The sequence below is a fragment of the Nicotiana tomentosiformis genome, chromosome 6, assembly GCF_000390325.3.
Source record: "Nicotiana tomentosiformis chromosome 6, ASM39032v3, whole genome shotgun sequence".
Classification (NCBI taxonomy): domain Eukaryota; kingdom Viridiplantae; phylum Streptophyta; class Magnoliopsida; order Solanales; family Solanaceae; genus Nicotiana; species Nicotiana tomentosiformis.
In genome coordinates, this window is record NC_090817.1 from 67625195 (window position 1) to 67637033 (window position 11839).

Below are 11839 nucleotides of genomic sequence, written 5' to 3' on the forward strand. Positions count from 1 at the left end.
TGAGTACTAACATTTTTGGGCTTTATTGCCTTTAATATTATAATAACTAATTATCACATGTTTTCTCCTAATGAGTAGGGGACATTAAGAAGCATTTCTTATCAGCTAAAGTAATATATCTGTTACTTGTCTCCAGTAATATTGTTATTTTGGGGTATTCACTCAAAAGTGGCCAACTTTATCGGGTTGGTTGCTCCAAAAATTAGTTCTTGCTATTGAAGATGGTTTCCACAATAATATCTTGTCCATAATCCATGGCCTCACGCTCATCTCAAATTTTAGGAAATAAACATCTTATAAATATCCTAGTTTTGCTTTAGGAGCGATTAATAATAAATCATCGTGACTATGGGTACGGTTCCCGTGGCATGGTCACGATACGTAAATTCCAATTCGGGTGTGCATTTCATGTGACCCGACCATAAATTCAAACAATAATAAAAATAAACATGTTGTAGATCGCGGGTTCGGTTCCCGTGACGCGATTCGTAATATGTACAAAAACAAACGAGTGCGCGACATCGCGCATTGTTCAAATAAATTCCATAAATATTAAAAGCGGTTATAAAGTTAAAATGCACAATAGGTTTTAAAAATATTTTAAATCAGATAATTAGGCCTATCATTAATAGTTGAGCGACCGTGCTAAAACCACGGAACTCGGGAGTGCCTCACACCTTCTCCCTGGTTAACAGAATTCCTTACCTGGTCTTCTGTATTCGCAGACCATAAATAAGAGTCAATTTCCTCGATTTGGGATTTAAAATAAACCGGTGACTTGGGACATCATAAATTATTCCAAGTGACGACTCTGATCAAATAAATAATCTCATTTCGAATAATGTCACTTTAATTGGAAAAACTTCCCTATCCCCTCGGGGAAAAGGAGGTGTGACAGTGCACGCCCACACGCCCGTCACCTAGCATGTGCGTCACCTGAAAACCGATCACATAACATATAATCCGGGGTTTCATACCCTCAGAACCAAATTTAGAACTGTTTCTTATCTCGAACAAGCCGAGTCCAATATCGAGCAAGCTAAGCAATGTTCCAGAAATTCCATTCTGCCCGTACCAATCTCCGAACATCTCGAATCTAGTCACAATTAATTCGATTTAGTAAATACAAATTATGGGAATTAATTCCATATGAAAATACTAATTTTCCAACAAAATCTGAAATTCCACTCCAAAAATCGCCAGTTAGGCCACATCTCGAAACCCGACAAAAGTTACAAAATATGAACGCCCATTCAACCACGAGTCCAACCATACCAAATTTACCAAATTTCGACATCAACTCGACCTTCAAATCTTAATTTCTTATTTTGAAATCCCTAGGCCCAAATCCTCGAATAACACCTGAAAAACACGTAATCTAGTCGAAATACTCAATGATAATTCAATATTATTGACTAAAAATTATCACAAGTGAGTTACCTCCAAGTTTTCTCGTGAAATCCCTCTGAAATATCACCCCAAACCGTGTGTTTGACGCCGACCCTTATACCCGAGGTTGAAAGAGAGCTGTTGGTAAACTCGGGTACGTCCTCGGGAATCTGGACCCTCTTTATGGACGGTGCTTCAAACGCAAAAGGGTCCGGACTCGGCATCGTACTGAAACCACCCACAGGTAACGTGGTTAGACAATCTATTAGAACTGTGAAATTGATTAACAACGAGGCCGAATATGAGGCCATGACTGTAGGTCTCGAACTAGCTAAAGGCTTGGGAGCGGAGGTAATCGAAGCCAAATATGACTCTCTCCTCGTGGTGAATCAGGTTAACGGAACTTTCGAGGTTAGGAAAAAACGAATTCACAGATACCTAGATAAGCTACAAGTAACTTTACACATATTTAAGGAGTGGACTTTGAAACATGTGCCTCGAGATCAGAATAGTGAGGCCGACACCCTCGCAAACTTAGGGTCATCGGTCGAGGACAACGAGCTCAATTCGGGGGTCGTCGTGCAACTCATGAGGTCAGTAGTCGAAGAAGGCCACTCCGAGATAAACTCCACAATCTTGACCTGGGATTGGAGAAATAAATACATAGAGCATTTGAAAACCAGAAAGCTTCCCCCGGATCCAAAAGAATCGAGGGCCCTGCGCACTAAGGCAGCATGATTCACCTTGTCCGAAGACGGAACCTTGTTCAAAAGATTGTTCAATGGTCCACTAGCGATATGTCTGGGACTGGGAGACACCGAGTATGTTCTGAAGGAAGTTCATGAGGGCACTTGCGAAAATCATTCCGGTGCCGAATCATTGGTTCAAAATGTAATCAGAGTCGGCTATTACTGGTTCGACATGGAGAAAGATGCGAAAGAGTTTGTTCGAAAATGTGACAAATGCACAAGACATGCACTGATGATTCACTAACCCGGGGAGCTACTCCATTCGATTTTGTCACCATGGCCATTCATGAAGTGGGGAAGGGACATTGTTGGCCCTCTTCCATGGGCACCAGGCAAAGCTCAATTTATTTTATTTATGACTGATTATTTTTCTAAGTGAGTTGAAGCACATGCCTTCGAGAAAGTTAGGGAGAAGGAAGTCATCGACTTTATTTGGGATCACATCATATGTCGATTCGGGATGCCATCCGAAATTGTGTGTGATAATGGGAAACAATTCATCGGTAGCAAAGTAACCAAATTTCTCGAAGATCATAAGATCAAAAGAATCCTATCAACACCTTATCATCTTAGTGGGAATGGGCAAGATGAATCGACCAACAAAATCATCATCCAAAATCTTAAGAAGAGGCTAAACGACGGCAAAGGAAAGTGGAAGGAAATTCTGCCCGAAGTTCTTTGGGCATATCGCACAACCTCGAAGTCCTGTACCGGGGCTACCCCATTCTCATTAGTTTATGGAGCCGAAGCTCTAATACCGGTCGAGTTCGGAGAGCCGAGTATCAGGTTCTGATATGCAACAAAGGAATCAAATTATTGGGCCAAGAATACGAGTCTAGAACTATTGAATGAAAAGCGTGAAGCCGCCCTCGTCCGATTGTCCGCCCAAAAGCAATGGATCGAGAGATACTACAATCGAAGAGCCAATCTTTGATATTTTAACGCCGAGGAGTTAGTGCTAAGGAAAGTCACCCTAAACACCCGAAATCCGAATGAAGGGAAATTGGGAAGGAACGTACCAAATTCTCGAAGTCACCGGAAAAGGATCCTACAAGCTCGGAAAGATGAATGAAGAACAAACACCGAGCAATTGGAACATATCTCACCTAAAATGGTATTACTGCTAAGGTACGACCCCTTTCCATTTCCCTTTTTATTTCAGACTAACACTTGCAGGTGGACAATAAGAAACGACGATGGATTTTTCAGCAAACGACATGAAGTCTTTAGGTCTAAAAGCACGCGTTGCACTTTTTTCCCTTAGAACGGTTTTGTCCCAAATGGGTTTTTTGTCGAGGTTTTTAACGAGGCAACAATGAATCGTGCTAACTTAGAATCAAGCCCGATTACGAATCGTCACTAAAGATCAACTCTAGCGAGGAAAATACTCCATAAAGGGAGGGTCTCGATAGATAGGATTTATTGTAAGGGCCAAATAATCAAAACAAACCGTGACCATGTAGATTGCTCGATCCCTAGCATAAAACATGTACGCATGTATGATTTTTTCGATCGAGAATAAAGAAAAGTACTTTCCTTGCAATTATCTGATGTTTTAAAAATTTTCCTCTTTACATCCCCTTAAAGAGCTTCGTACTCAGGGACTGCCATCTAACTCGAACAGCCCAAATCATCGGGCCTCGGGGGTAAAATACCTATTAGACAACTCCCCGATTTTTAAAGGCCATGGCCAACCCACTCGAGGACTGTCATCTCGGGAAAGCCCGGATAACTTGAAAAAATAGGCCTAGTGGGTAGTTCCCGAACTAAAAGGCTATGGTCAATTTAACACGGCTCGGAAACATCCGAAACCCATAACAAAAAACAGGCCTTCGAAAATGAGAAAATTTTTCACAACCGGTTCTAAAGGTTGCCCTTGGCAGAGTCATAAATTCGAACCCTCGAACTCAACCTTATTGTTTCTTGCAAAGGTATTTCGACCTTTGTAAATACAAGTAATAAAGCAAAGGAAAATATTTTACAACAGTCTATGCCAAGATGTCACTAAGTCATGAGCATCTAAACTACCAGTCTAGAAACAGAGTCTACAACAGCCTATGCCAAGATGCCAATACAGGAAAGAAAAGATAACAAGAAAGGAGGGACAAGGACTGCGAACGCCTGCAGCTACCTGGTAAGACTCCGATACTCAACCACGCACGATATCAACGTCCACCGTGCCCGAAATCACCTGGATATGAACACGAGGTGCAGGGACTAACGTGAGTACATCCAACTCAGTAACAACAACAATAACAAACCTAGTTTGATCCCAACATGTGGGGTCTGGGGAGGGTTGTCTGTACACAGACCTTACCCCTACCTAATATAGGTAGAGAGGCTATTTCTAATAGACCCTCGGCTCAGGAAGGGTAAGAAGAAGAAGAAGATGAAAGCAAAAAAGGAAGAAAGATGGAAGAGAAAAGAAAAAGGGAGAGATAAAGGATAAGTAGTACCAAATAATAGTAACAGGGAATACAATATCCGAGGCGAACAAAACCACATAACGTAATAAAAATTGAAGAATATGAAGAGACATGCATGCTACTAAGACTATCGGTGAACAACTATAAACTACCTACTAACCTTCTACCTTAATCCTCGACCTCCACGCCCTCCTATTAAGGGTCATGTTCTCAGTGAGTTGAAGCAGCGCCATGTCCTGCCTAATCACCTCTCCCCATTACTTCTTAGGCCTACCTCGACCTCTTCTCAATCTCTCCATGGCCAACCTCTCACACCTCCTAACAGGAGCATCAATGCTTCTTCTCTTAACATGTCTGAACCATCTCAGCCTCGACTCCCGCACTTTGTCCTCCACGGAGGCTATTCCCACTCTGTCTCGGATAGCTTTATTCTTAATCCTATCTCTCCTGGTACACCCACACATCCATCTCAACTTCCTCATCTCTACTACTCTCATCTTCTGCACGTAGGAGTTCTTGACTGGCCAACACTCAGCCCCATACAACATAGCCGGTCGAACCACCACTCGATAAAACTTACCCTTAAGTCTTAGCGGCACATTCCTACCACATAAAACACCGGAAGCGAGACTCCAATTCATACATCCCACTCCAATGTGATGTGCGACATCTTCGTCAATTTCCCCGTTACCCTGGATAATAGACCCGAGATACTTAAAACTCGCCCTCTTGGGGATAACTTGAGCATGAAGCTTAACCTCTACGTCTGCATCATGCATCCCGTCACTGAACTTGCACTCCAAGTATTCTATCTTGGTTCTACTCAGTTTGAAACCTTTAGACTCCAAGGTCTGTCTCCAAACCTCCAACCTCGCGTTAACTCCGCTACGCATCTCGTCATTCAACACTATAAATCGGCAAATAGCATGCACCAAGGCACCTCCCCTTGGATGTGACGCGACAACACATCCAACTCTATAAGTAAGTAATAATAAATAAGGAAGTGAAGATACTGACGAGCTACATAGTTATAGTTCATTTTCAATAATTCCAGCAAAGAATAGACATGCTTTCAAATCCGACAGTTTAAGTCAAATCAGTTTTATACAGTTCCAAGTTTCGGCAATCCGGATATAAAATCTTTAATAAATTTCACAACAATCACAGATAGCAACTAAGTGCAACAACAAATGAAAAAAAAGTACAACCTCTCAGGGCAACAGTCACTTAACTCATCACAACAATTCAATCACCCGGCTCTCAGCCCTTAGTACTCACACTTAATAGGTAACTATGCTTACTGTGGGTGTGCAGACTCCGGATGGGCTCCTACAACCCAAACGCTATAATCCGCACGGATAGCTCACGTGCTGCATGGACAAATCACGTGCTATAGTATCAATATGTGGATCTGCACAGATAACTCACGTGCTGCACGGATAACTCACGTGCTATAGTATCATCACCTCGCAGACAGGCCCTCGGCCTCACTCAGTCATCAACCTCTCTAGTCTCTCGGGCTCTCAGAAATCATAAAGATCAGCCCAAACAAAAATAACTTAGTGTATCAACAAGAATCAAGAAGAGACTAAGATATGATACGCAAGTAAAACCATGACTGAGAGTACAAGACAACAATTAGCAAATAATTCAATAAGTACGCGACCTCTGTGGGTCCCAACAGTACCATCACATAGCCTAAGCATGATTTCTAACATGATTTGCAGTCAAATTTCTATAACGCAGGGAGAGCATATAGCTAACAACAAGTTATTCAACTTTACAGTTCCACACAATGGACCAAGTCCCAATTCCTACGGTGCACACCCAAATGCCTGTCACCTAGCATGTGCGTCACCTCCAAAATACTCACATAATCCAATAATCCGGGGTTTCATACCCTCAAGACCGGATTTAAGACTGTTACTTACCTCAAACTGCACAAAATCCTACTCCGAAATGCCTTTGCCCCTCGAATCAGTCTCCAAATGCCCCAAATCTAGCCACAAGCAGTACGATATAATTAATATAGGCTAAAAGAATCAATTCCACCATAACAACATGAAATTATAAGCCAAAATCTGAAATAGGCTTAAACCGGCCCTCGGGCCCACGTCTCGAAATCCGATAAAAGTCACAAAATATGAACACCCATCTACTCACGAGTCCAACCATACAAGAGTTACTCGGATCCAACCTCAAATCACCTTCCAAAACTCGAAATTTTAGTCTATGAGGTTTCTACCATTTTATCCCAAATTTACGACTCAAATCCCTAATTAGATTATAAAAATATCAATAGATTCATGAAATATAGTCCAAACCGAGTTAGAATTACTTACCCCAAACATCTTCTTGAAGAAACCTCGAAATATCGCCTCACACAGAGCTCTCAAAAATCCAAAATCGAAATGGAAATCAAACCCTCAAAATCCTATTTTCTGCCCAGTTCTTCCGCATCTGCGGATATACTGTCGCACCTGCGACGCCGTACCTGCAAAATTTCCCTCGCAGGTGCGGAAATGGCTTAAGGGGCTAGGTCCGCATCTGCGATCAAGTGGTCGCACTTGCATGTGCGCACATGTGGACAAAGGTCCGCTTCAGCGTTCTTCCCCTCCAGCTCACTCTATGCATCTGCGGGACTCCAAGCGCATATGCGGGCTCGCAGATGCGGAAATTCCCTCGCACCTAAGACCCCTAGCCATCTCCTCAACCCTTGCTTCTACGCTTGGCCTAATGTACATGCGTGCCCACACCTACAGCCAGCCACTGCAAATGCGATTACACCAGAAACTTCAAAGCTTCAGCAGTTTGCCTAAGTCCAAATTCAACCCGTTAAGCATCCGAAACACACCCGAGGCCACCGAGACCTCAACCAAATATACCAAAAAGACCTAAAATACCATAAGAACTTAATCGAGCCCTCAAAACACATCAAACAATAACAAAAACACGAATCACCCTCCAATCAAAACTTAATGAACTTGAAACTTTAAATTTCTACAACCGATGCCGAATCATACCAAACCATGTTCGATTGATCTCAAATTTTGCACACAGGTCATATTCAACATTATGGACCTACTTCAACTTCCGGAATAGGAATCCCACCCCGATATCAAAAAGTCCACTTTCACTCAAAATCTCCAAAAAATCGGCTTTTGGCATTTCAAGCCTAAATCAGCTACATACCTCAAATTCACAATTTAGACACGCTTCTAAGTCCAAAATCACCCAACGAAGCTAACGGAACCGACAGAACTCCATTCTGGAGTCATCTTCACACAGTTCTGACTATGGTCAAAATCCTAAGATATAAACTTCCATTTTAGGGACTAAGTGTCCCAAAACACTCCGAAACCAAAAACAAGACCTCCCGGCAAGTCACAGAAGCAGAAACAGATACGGGGAAAGCAGTAAATAGGGGATTGGGGCTAATACACTTAAAACGACCGGCCGGGTCGTTACATCCCTCTCTCTTAAAATAATCGTTCGTCCTCGAATGAGCATAGAGACATACCTGAAGTGGTGAAAAGATGAGGATAACGGTTGCACATATCATGCTCGGTCTCCCAAGTCGCCTCCTCGACCAGCTGACCCCTCCACTGAACCTTCACGAACCCAATGTTCTTTGACCTTAGCTTTTTAACCTGCTTGTCCAAAATAGCCACTGGCTCCTCAACATAAGATAGATCCTTGTCCAACTGGACTGAGCTGAAATCCAACACGTGAGATGGATCGCCGTGATACTTCCGGAGCATAGAAACATAGAATACTGGGTGAACTCCTGCTAGACTGGGAGGCAAGGCAAGCTCATAAGCATCCTCCCCAACACGTCACAACATCTCAAATGGGCCGACAAACCTCGGGCTCAGCTTCCCCTTCTTTCCGAACCTCATAACACCCTCCATGGGTGACACTCGGAGCAATACCCGCTCTCCAACCATAAATGTAGCATCATGAACCTTCCAATCTACATAACTCTTCTGCCTGGACTAGGCTATGCACAGTCTATCCTGAATCACCCTAACCTTCTCTAGAGCATCCTGAACCAAGTCTGTACCCAATAATCGAGACTCGCCCGGCTCGAACCAACCCACCGGAGACCTACACCGCCTACCATATAAAGCCTCATACGGTGCTATCTCGATGCTCGACTGATAACTGTTGTTGTAAGAAAACTCTGATAGAGGCAAGAATGGATCCCACGAACCCCCAAACTCTATCACACACACACAGAGCATATCCTCTAATATCTGAATAGTGTGCTCGGACTGTCCGTCCGTCTGAGGGTGAAATTCTGTGCTCAACTCCACTCGAGTACCCAACTCATGCTGCATGGCCCTCCAGAACCGTAATGTAAACTGCGTGCCCCGGTCAGAGATGATAGATACAGGTACGCCATGAAGCCTGACGATCTCGCGGATATAGACTCGAGCCAGTTGCTCGGAAGAATAGGCAGTCATCATAAGAATGAAATGAGCTAAGTTGGTGAGCCTATCCAAAATCACCCAAACTGCATCAAACTTCTATTGAGTCCGTGGAAGCCTAACAATGAAATTCATAGTGATCCTCTCCCATTTCCACTCTGGAATCTCTAATTTCTGAAGCAACCCACCTGGTCGCTGATGATCATACTTCATCTGCTGGCAATTTAGACACCAAGCCATATACTCCACTACGTCCTTCTTCATTCTCCTCTACCAGTAATGCTTCCTCAAGTCCTGATACATCTTCGCGGCACCCGGATGAATAGAATACCACGAACTGTGAGCCTTCTCGAGAATCAGATCATGCAAACTATCTACATTGGGCACACATAGCCTGCCCAGCATCCTCAATGCACCATCATCCCCAATAGTGACCTCCTTAGCATCACCGTGCTGGACCGTGTCCTTAAGGACAAGTAGGTGGGGGTCATCATACTGACGCTCCCTGATAGGATTATAAAGATAAGACAGATAGACCACACAAGCCAATACTCGACTCTGCTAAGAAACATCCAATCTAACAAACTGGCTAGCTATGGCCTGAACATCCAACGCCAATGACCTCTCTGCTGCTGGAAGATATGCTAAGCTCCCCAAACTCTCTGCCCGGCGACACAAGGCATCTGCTACCACATTGGCCTTCCCGAGATGATACATAATGGTGATATCATAGTCCTTAAGAAGCTCCAACCACCTCTGCTGACGCAAGTTAAGATCCTTCTGTCTGAACAGATGCTGCAAACTCAGATGATCAGTGTAAATCTCACAATGGACCCAGTGCAAATAGTGTTGCCAAATCTTCAAGGCTTGAACAATAGCTGCTAACTCAAGGTCGTGGACATGATAGTTCTTCTCATGGGGATTTAACTGGCGTGAAGCATAAGCAATCACGCTACCCTCCTACATCAGAACACACCCAATGCCGATCCGCGAGGAATCACAATACACTGTGGAAGAACCAGAAGCTGATGGCAGAACTAGAATTGGATTCGTGGTCAAGGCAGTCTTGAGCTTCTGAAAGCTCTCCTCGCAATCCTCCGACCACCTGAAAGGAGCACCCTTTTGGGTCAATTTAGTCAAGGGTGATGCAATAGATGAGAAGCCCTCCACAAAATGATGGTAATAACCAGCCAAACCGAGAAAACTCCAAATCTCCGTGGCTGAGGACGGTCTGGGCCAACTCTGAAACGCCTCTATCTTCTTTGGATCTACCTGAATACCCTCATTGGACACCACCTGCCCCAAGAATTCCACTGAACTGAGCCAAAACTCACACTTGGAGAACTTGGCATAAAGCTTCTCCCCCCTTAATCACTGTAACACAATCCTTAGATGCTGGGCATGCTCTTCCTGGCTACGAGAGTACATCGGGATGTCATCAATGAATACAATAACGAACGAGTCAAGATAAGGCTGAAACACACTATTCATCAGATGCATGAACGATGCTGGGGCAATGGTCAGCCCAAAAGACATCACAAGGAACTCATAATGGCCATATCGGGTCCTGAAAGTTGTCTTAGGAATATCTGAGACCCGAATCTTCAGCTGGTGATATCCGGACCTCAAATCAATCTTGGAGAACACCACCGCTCCCTGAAGCTGGTCAAACAGATCATCAATATGCGGCAAAGGATACTTGTTCTTGATTGAAACCTTGTTCAACTGCCTATAATCAATGCACATTCTCATAGTACCATCCTTCTTCTTCTTCTTCACAAATAGAACTGGTGCACCCCAAGGTGACACGCTAGGCCGAATAAACCCCTTATCAAAGAGTTCCTGAAGTTGCTCCTTCAATTCCTTCAACTCTGCCGGTGCCATACAATATGGTGAAATGGAAATGGGCTGAGTGCCCTACACCAAATCAATACCGAAATCAATGTCCCTGTCAGGCGGCATGCCCGACTGGTCTGTAGGAAACACATCCGAAAAATCTCGCACCATTGGAACAGAATCAATAACAGGGGTCTCTACACTAACATCCCTCACAAAGGCCAGATAAGATAGACAACCCTTTTCAACCATCCAATGTTTCAAATATGAAATCACTCTACTGGAAACATAGTCTATAGAGCCGCTCCACTCAACCCTCGGCAACCCCGGTAACGCCAACATCACGGTCTTACCGTGACACTCTAGAACAGCATTACATGGAGACAACCAATCCATATCCAAAATCACGCCGAAATCGACCATACTAAGAAACAAGAGATCCACTCTAGTCTCCAAACTCCCAATAGTCACCACACATGACCGATATACACGACCCACAATGACAGTATCGCCCACCGGCATAGACACATGAACAGGTGAAACTAGAGACTCATGGGGCATATCCAGATAATGAGCAAAATACGAGGACACATATGAATAAGTGGAACCAGGGTCAAATAATACAGAGGCATCTCTATGGCAAACTGAGGCAATACATGTAATCACAGCATCCGAAGCAATTGCATCTGGTCTGGCAGGAAGAGCATAGAAACGGGCCTGGCCACCCCCTGATCGGCCTCCCCCTCTAGGGCGACCCCTAGCTGACTGAGCTCCACACCTAGTTGGCTAGGCAGGTGATGAAACTGCTGGTGCTAGTGCCATCGGTCGAGAACTCTGCTGTGGAGTCCCACCTAACAACCTAGGGCAATGTCTCTTAATATGACCAAAATCTCCGCACTCAAAAAATCCCCTGCTCTGAAGAACTGCTGCTCCTGATACCCCCGAAGAACTACCCGTAGACACCTGAGCTGATGAGGCAGGGTGAGAACTCTGCGCTGGTAGTGCACTG

At 44.1% G+C, this 11839-nt stretch overlaps 1 protein-coding gene across 1 annotated transcript; it reads right to left on the reverse strand.

Moving 5' to 3' along the window:
• Positions 1 to 4821: 4821 nt before the first annotated feature.
• LOC138894149 (uncharacterized) lies at positions 4822 to 5457 on the reverse strand. Its single transcript, XM_070178831.1, has one exon. The coding sequence runs from the start codon at positions 5455 to 5457 to the stop codon at positions 4822 to 4824; it is 636 nt and encodes a 211-aa protein (XP_070034932.1).
• Positions 5458 to 11839: the final 6382 nt, after the last annotated feature.